The sequence below is a fragment of the Zonotrichia albicollis genome, chromosome 16 (assembly GCF_047830755.1).
Source record: "Zonotrichia albicollis isolate bZonAlb1 chromosome 16, bZonAlb1.hap1, whole genome shotgun sequence".
NCBI lineage: Eukaryota > Metazoa > Chordata > Aves > Passeriformes > Passerellidae > Zonotrichia > Zonotrichia albicollis.
In genome coordinates, this window is record NC_133834.1 from 7,252,477 (window position 1) to 7,260,775 (window position 8,299).

The 8,299-nt window shown below is 43.3% G+C and overlaps 1 protein-coding gene across 1 annotated transcript in view; it reads left to right on the top strand.

The window, feature by feature from the left end:
* CDR2 (cerebellar degeneration related protein 2) overlaps window positions 1-8,234 on the top strand; it is a 14,773-nt gene extending 6,539 nt beyond the window's left edge. The window contains exons 3-5 of the mRNA XM_074552679.1: window positions 3,559-3,707; window positions 3,869-4,033; window positions 5,132-8,234. Of these exons, the coding sequence (XP_074408780.1) occupies window positions 3,559-3,707; window positions 3,869-4,033; window positions 5,132-5,999 (1,182 nt within the window). The 3' untranslated portion in view covers window positions 6,000-8,234. The remainder of the gene's footprint in view (window positions 1-3,558; window positions 3,708-3,868; window positions 4,034-5,131) is intronic.
* Window positions 8,235-8,299: the final 65 nt, after the last annotated feature.

An 8,299-nucleotide genomic window follows, 5' to 3' on the forward strand; every position in this document is an offset into this window, starting at 1 on the left:
GTATTGTACTGGCAACAGGTAACTGAAAGAATCCTGACCTTAATAATTACAGAATTATTGGTGTCTTTAAAGTAGTCAAAACAAATGCAGCATTTTTAGTAAGTGAGGAGGAATTTGTGAGTGCAGGTTTGATTTGTGGGTGTGTTTTTAGAGGTTACTTTTGTTTTGTACCTCATCTGTTGGCTCTTTCTTCTGTTATGTGCTGACTGTAATCTTTGTTACCCTGTTCATTCTGAGATACACTGGTTGGAATGGCTGATGTTTATATTACTGCCACAGCATTAGAAGATGTATTTACTTCTGCAGAGACTGAAATACCTCATTGCCATGAATAGCTTTTATAAAAAGATCAGTTCTTAAGGTGTAGAGAAGACAAACACTTCCAAGGTGCTGTACAAATACTGTACACCAGGTACTTGTATGAACAGCCATGTTTAAGGAAGTGTTTAGCAGAGTTACACCATACCTTTGAAATAACACACCAGAACTTTGTGACAGACAACTAACCTGGCTGATGGAGTGTAGCTGCTTAATGAGCAGCATTTTAACACTGTCTGGAAATGTGGAAAACACATTATTGCTTGGCTACACTGATTTACAGAAACAGTGCAGTGCTGTTCAGAATGCAGTGTCCTATTGGTTCAAGCCAGTTTACTTGTTTAGCTGTTGTGGTGGTTCAGTGTTTGCAGAGGACATGAGAGAGCTGCAGCTCCAGAAGTGTCACCAGAGTCCTTGCAGCAGTGATCTACAGCTGCTGTCTGCAGGGCCAAGTACACTGCAGTCACAAACTCAGACACAACACAAGATTAATTTTTTTCTCTCAATGTCTTGCTCTACCAAGACTTTGGCAATGCTACTCTTTGAAGGCTTCATCTGATACCTCTTCAATCTCTTTCCTCCTCTCCCTCAAGGAGAGTAGCTGTGTGTTGGATGGTCCTGTTAGCTCCCTGCAAGAGGAGAGGGAGAGTGGGAGAACAGTTTTTGTGATTCTTCTGGTATATAAATAGTGCCTGCACCTTTTCTTTGCCCAGCTTGGTGCACCAAAGGCTGGTTTTTTTATCTGCTGTAGTAACATGCTGCCTTCCCAGTCCTATCTCCTGTCTCAGGCTTTTCTCTTTCCCCAGTGCCATTTTAAAGTGTAATAGCAGCACCAAGAAGTTTCTCTTGCACCTGGATTTCTGGCAGGAAAGGGAAAATGAACCCCTTGCTCAAATGTCCAGAGAGATCCTCCAGTTGAGGAACTGAATATATTGGCTTACTGGCACAAGGAATTGTTACAGGAATTCACTGAAACAAATGGGAATAAAGTTTGCAATGTACACAGTAATGTGTAAAAATATGCAAGGTATAAAGCAGTTCAGTCTATTATTTTCATACCAACATTTCTGGCTCTTGTGGGATCACAGGATACCCATTGCACAGGATACATGTCTAAATGGCATATTCAGTTTCCATGCTTGATTTTTCCCAATTTTCAAATGCTTGTCTCTGTAACCTACCTGTGATCATTCAGCTGTTCCTGTAGCTACAACACTGAATTTCTGTACTACCTTTTTTAGTGCAGTATATCCATGTAAATCTTTGGGACTCTCCCTATTAGTTTGGATCTTATGGGTAGCAAAGTCTAGAGCTGGCTGAGAAATCATTCTGAAATACAGCATTGCCTTTACTGGAAGAGAAGGGTCAAAGGCTGTGGTCTGCTTAAGATTACATCTCATCTATTAAATACTAACACATTGAACATTTTACAGCTTTGGATTATTATATCTGACCTTTGTGCTGACACGTGTGCCACTAACTAATCACTGTAGATGTAATAAAGGCTGCATGGAAACAGCAGCTTTATTCCTGCCTGAATCTGTTCTCAGCACTCAGACCTTGGAAATCCTGACACTCTCCAGTTTTCATGAGCTAGAATGAAAGGTGCTGCTTCATGTTAGGTGCTCCATTGTAGGAGACATAGATTAAACATGAACTTCTGAAGTATTTATGACATTAAACATGAACTTCTGAAGTATTTATGACACCATCTTTGGTGTTCTGGTTGTACCAGGCCAACTGGACACCAGCCCTGAAGATGCTGGAGATGGAAGGTGGAGGAAATTGTGCTTCCCCCCTTCCATTCATCTCAAAGGTCTGCAGAAGCCCATTGTAAAAAGTACCAGCATCTCTTCAGGCACCAAACCTTGGCTCCTGTGCTTAACCACTCCTGTACTGCAGAAGAAAGTCTGAGGATCTCCAGCTCCTTCCTTCAGCTGTAACCAATAGGGAAAGTTAATCTGAAATGGGTCACATTGAGATTCTACTGCTAATCTACCTTCTATTTCTGTGTAAATCCTCTGTCATGTGTGCACAGGCTACAAAAGGATCTAGCCAACAGCTATCATGTTGATCTTCTGGAAGTCTGTATGGAGCAGTTACTAGTCCTAGATTAACTTATTATCTGTTCTTAAATTGCCTAAAATGTAAACCCAACAATCTTCTAATGAGGTAAAAGGTTAAGTAGAATATTAAAAGTTTTGAGTATGTAACAGGCCTATGTAAAGAGAAGTAATTCTGCCTAGGAGTTTGCTGGATGTTCCTGCTCGAAGCTTAGTTTTAAGAAGGTAACATGTAGTAATACAGAATATATTGTAAAATCCAAATTCTATATAAGAACAAAATATTTCACATTTAGGGGGTTAGACTCAAACAGAAAAGCACTGTCTCATGTAAATGCTCATGTCCTGGGTGGGAGAATATAAGACACTTTTTTAAAGAGCTTTAGGTGATGGTGAACTGCTTAGACTAAGAATTCCAAGCTTTGTGACGTTATTCAGGAAACTAAACAGTGTTTGTAGTTAATTGTAAAACCCAAGAGGATTACATTGAGAATATTTTATGTGAGGCTTTATTTTTTAAAAACGGCCATGAGACCTTTGTTTGGGGATCACAGTAACTGGAATAGTTCCTTGTGAGTAATTAAAGATTGGAATTCAATAAGTTATACTGCCTAACACATACTAGCCACATACTGTCTTAAGAGTCACCACAACCTAAATTCTGCTATGCTGAACATAATGCTGCTTCAGACTGGAATAACTTGGGTCAGCTGAAAATATGTTTAATTATGGATGGTGCTACCCAATACTTCAGTTTTAATGTTAAGAAGATTGTTGGGTCATTGCAGATAAGAAATTTCTGTTGGAGCAGACTGCAACCTTTAGCACACAGGGGACAGGTAAGGGCTGTGTTGGAGCCTGAAGGCTCTGTCAGTGCTGACTGCAGCCCAGCCCCATGCAGAAGGCTTGGGCACAGATACAGACAGCTGGCACCTTCCACAGCTTCCCATCCACCCCACTCCTGCAGGGAAGGGCTGCTCCATCAGCCTGGGGTGGTCTCCGTGACAAAGGCAAGCTGCCTGGGTACTGATAGTGTCTCCTCAGCTTACCAAAGCAAACACAGGAATTCACATTTGGAAAACTCAGGAGTTTCTCTCTGAATGTGAGCAGAAAGGCAGCACAGGAGCTGTGCCTTGTGTTTCAAGAGCAAACAGTAACAGCAGAACTGTTCTTGCAGTACCTCACAAAGCAAGTGGAGCTCCTGCGGCAGATGAATGACCAGCATGCCAAAGTCTATGAACAGCTGGATGTGACAGCAAGAGAACTGGAAGACACTAATCAAAAACTGGTTGCAGAGAGTAGAGCTTCACAACAAAAGATAATAAGGTAACAGATTTTTAGAGATTCCCTCCCCCCAGCTGTTAATATCAGTAGGAGCAGTCCAGGTGTATTTGTGCAGTTACTGGGTGTCTGTCTGTGCCTAGTGGTGTTCTACAATACTGGCAAATTGAAAGGTTAGTTTTATTTAAAACCTTTTCACCTTTTAGCTTGACAGAGACCATTGAAAGTCTGCAAACGCACATAGATGACCTGCAGCGACAAGTGGAAGAGCTGAAGAAGCCCGGGCGAGGCCGGATGAGCCAGGAGAGATCTGAGCAGCCCAGGTCAATGCACAGCTTCTCCTGCTTGAAGGAGCTCTACGACCTCCGCCAGTAAGACTTTCTACCTTACAGAGCAAAGAACACTTAACTATTTTAAGCAAAACTTTAAAACCTAAGACACAAGCTGGAGAAAAAAATTCCTTGATGTTCACAACTAGCAAAGCATCTCTGCTGTATGGTACTGTCATTACTTCTGGCCTGCTTCTAGACCACTCCAGTTTTGCTGCTCCACTTTGTCCCCAGAGCCAGCCATGTCAAATGCTGGCCTAGAAAGCTTACAACAATTTGCCCCCCAGTATTTCCAGTCAGATAAAAGCAAACACACAGATAATCTGAAAAACAAACTCACTAAATGCAAAATATTTCCTGTAACTTACTCTTTTCTTGGACGTCTGTGGATATTTCCTTAGCTTTTTCGAGCTGAAGCTGGGGAAGAGAACACCTAAACTGCAAAAATGGTGCTTGGGGCTGCTGGGCTGCCTTTTAAATGTGGAGCCATTTGACCCAGCTGAACTGCATTAATGGGGCCATCGGGACAATCACCTGGTGAAAGCTCAGACCAACTGCAAGCCTAGAGGGCAATTTTGTAAAGAAGGCACCTCCACAGACAGAACAGGCTCTTGTGTCTACATGGGGGTACTCTAGAATAAATCATAAATCCAAAAAGAAATTATTTTTGACAATTCAGAAGATAACTGAATCCTTCAAGCTGCCAGAGGCTTGTGAAAATAACAGCCTCCAGCATTGTCAATTATGAAGCATGTTTATATATCAATAATGACAAAAGTTATGAGAGTGGAGTGCTGTAGAATAGTGTCAGAAAGTACTCTGTGGTAAAGGGAGGCAATGTGTATTCAAACTTAAATTATAATATAAACTTACATTATTCAGTCAGCTTGTCTGTAACATGAAACTGTTAACAAGCTGCCACTCTGCCTAAGCTGTGATCTTGGTTCGATGGCCTGTGAGTCCTTACAAACCCTGCTCTGATAACTAAATTGACTGATTGGTTACTGCAATGGCCCCTGTTGGTGCTCTGAAGTGTGTTAGCACACAGTTTAAATATGCTATTAGTTACCCAGGACAGGAAAGCTTTAGGTGTGGTCAGCTGTACTTCCTATCTCTGATAATCCTTATTTTGTTCTGCAGGTATTTCGTTTACGATCACGTCTTTGCAGAGAAGATTACTTCGATGGACAGTCAGCTAAGTCCTCTAGAAGAAGAGAATGAGAAGTTGAAGAAGGCAGTGACAGTTCTGCAAGCCCAGCTGAGTGCAGAGAAAGAGAAGAGGGTGACCATGGAGGAGGAGTACAGTCTGATGGTGAAAGAGAACTGTGAGCTGGAGCGGAGGCTGGTCGACACAGACCTGTATCGGGCTCGGGCGGAGGAGCTGGAGGCAGAAGTAGCTGAGATGCGACAGATCCTTCAGGCTGAAAACAGCCTCCATAATGCAGAGAAATTGGTGCCAGAATCCTTTTTCATTTCATTCAAGGAATCTCTGGACAGGGAGCTTGGTCAGAGCCTGGCAGATGATGGACTTGTGACAGTATCGGAGCTTGAGAAGAAGGCACTGAAACGGAGCTGCAGCGAGAGCCTGCTGAGCAGCGCGGCCGGGGCAGACATCCTCAGGGGCCACGAGGAAACCTGCATCCGGAGAGCCGAAGCTGTGAAGCAGCGAGGGATCTCTGTACTCAATGAAGTTGATGCTCAGTACAATGCTCTGAAAGTGAAGTATGAGGAACTTTTGAAGAAGTGTCAAGTGGATGAAGATTCTTTGAAACACAAGGCTGTACAAACACTGAAGCAGTATTCCAAAGACCTAAACGTGGGGAACACCCAGTATGATCTTTCAGCTAGCAATCAAGAATTCACAATTGCTGAGCTAAGTGACTCTTCCACAAATGCTCCCCCTGAATACAAAGCACTATTCAAGGAGATTTTTAGCTGTATCAGAAAAACAAAAGAAGAAATAGATGAACACAGAGCAAAGTACAAGACTCTCTCCTCTCAGCCATAACCTTATCTGTTAGTCAAGAAAACACTTCATATGAATGTCAGAAGACCCCTTAAACTGATGTTTCTCTTAAGCACTCAAAATGAATGTTTTGGATAGGCTGGTGGCCCTGTAGTTAACAAGCTAGTTAGTTATCAGCTAGATTCCCTGTTCCTGTGTAGCAGTAGATTTAATGTTTAGCACTGTCACACAAACCAGTGGTTGGAAAGCAAACAAACATCATAGCTTTGTGCTACACTAGTACTTCATACTACACTTCAGCTCTGGCCAGAGCAGTGACTGGCACTTGTTTCCTTAGTCCACTTCAGAAATAACAGAGCTAAGAACTCTGAATCTCTCACAAGAACCAGACTCAAGCTCTCCTTTGGTTCACAGGGATGGTCTAGCCCTGTGACTACACTGATGGAGAAAATGAACAAAAGCAAAGCCCAGTGCCAGGGGCAGCAACTCCTCAGCTCCAGGAGGGGAGCAGTCCAGCTGATCTTGCTTTGGCAGGGTGGTGGAAAGCTGTGCTTGCTTTAAGCTAATACCATGTTTTCACAATCACTAAGTTCTCCCCAGATTAGTATAAATGTCTTTCTACCAAGAAAGGATTTGATGTAAAGTTTGTGTGGCTTTTTAGATACGGTTTCCTTTGTAGGGCACTTTGTCTTCAGGCAAGATACTGTGAATTGACTCTATGTGTTACTTGGGACCTACGGTTCTCTGGTGGAATGTCTGCAAAGTTCATTTTTATGTGTATTTGGTGAGTTAGAGAGTTGTTATTTAGCTATTTAACTGTAGAAGTAGCATTGACATAGTGGAGTAGTCTTTAATGTTGCATACCACAAACTCTAAGTGCTTGAGGAGACAGGCCAGGTAAAACCTTACATTGTTTTGTCTCTTGCTTCCAGTGTTGGCCTCTCTTAATCTATTCCATGCTGCCTGGGGGCTGCCAGCACAAATCCTGCTGAAAATGGGACCATACTCTTGTTCTCCCTCTCCTTTTCCATTCCCTAATAGTAATTGATACAATAATTTCTGAAAAACAATGAACATGGAGAAGGTTGTTCTTCAGAACAGAGAGAAATTAGGATGAAGGAAGGAAGGCACAATGAAAGGTGACATCCTTCTCCTTGTAAAGGGTCTCATAGCTTAATGTGGCCAGCAGTTTTTGGGAAGCAGCTTCCTGCTGACTTGCTGCAAGGTACCAAAGCCTTGACCCAGAATGTTGACAGTTTCTCACCTTCAGTCCAGCTGCTGCTGCAGCTCTGCTGCCTTACACTGTTCTCTGTTCTGCTCATCCTTCAGGTGCAGTATTAACACTTCATGTTGTGGGAGTTTCTCTAAAACATGTATTGCAGTCTGAAAATTATTTAAAAATGGGAATCTGAATCTTCTGAATATTTTTCTAAGCAAATAAATAATCCAGTCAAGCTGCATGTGTAAGTAGTAATTATATCCATCTGTGCCAATCAGGAAACTGAACTTGGTTCAGCTGGCACCTGCATTATCTAGTCCTGCCATCTTTCCTACAGAACTCAGATAAGAGTTCCCACAAAATTTGTATTTTAGAAGTTATGCTACATGGAAAAGAACAGACCTGTCTAGGACAGAACTCCAGATAGAAGTAAGTAGTTTTTCCTCATTGTTGTGGTTTTTGTCAGTGCTGTTCAAAAAAAAAGCAAAGGGTGGGGAAAACAGGAAAGCAGAACAGCTGTTGTGCTGTCACTGAGTCCCTGCCACCTGCACCCATCTCACCCCAGTTCAGAGACTGGAAAGCGGCACCCTGAGAGAGACACCAAGTGATTCCCTGCCAGTTTTCCTCACCACTGCAGGGATGGGCAAACCACACCTGCTGGGCAGCAGCAGTTCCAGTGTGAGCAGTGTGCAAGGGTGAGAGTGTGCCTGAGTGTGCCTGTGGAATGCTGTAAGTATGGGGACAATATTCTTAGCCAATCTTATCTGGATTAACTATTTTAATCTTCTTATTTTGGTCAACAACTCAACTCAGCCTTTTCTGAGCATAAGTCGATGAAATCAATGGAATCCCCTTTAGCCTCTCTGTGCTGGGAGCTGCAGCAGAGAGCAGGAGCAGTGCCCAGGCTGTGCCCAGGCTGTGCTGTGCCCACAGGAAAGCACAGGAGCAGCAGTGCCCAGGCTGTGCTGTGCCCACAGCAGATGCTCCTGCTGCCACTGCAGGTGAGGCCAGGTCAGGATGAGCCACCAGAGCTGGGCGGCTCATCCTGACCTGGGTCCCCAGGGAGCTCAGGGACTGCACTCACTTGGCTCTCTGCCTCCATCCTTCCTCCCCAAGCCTTCAG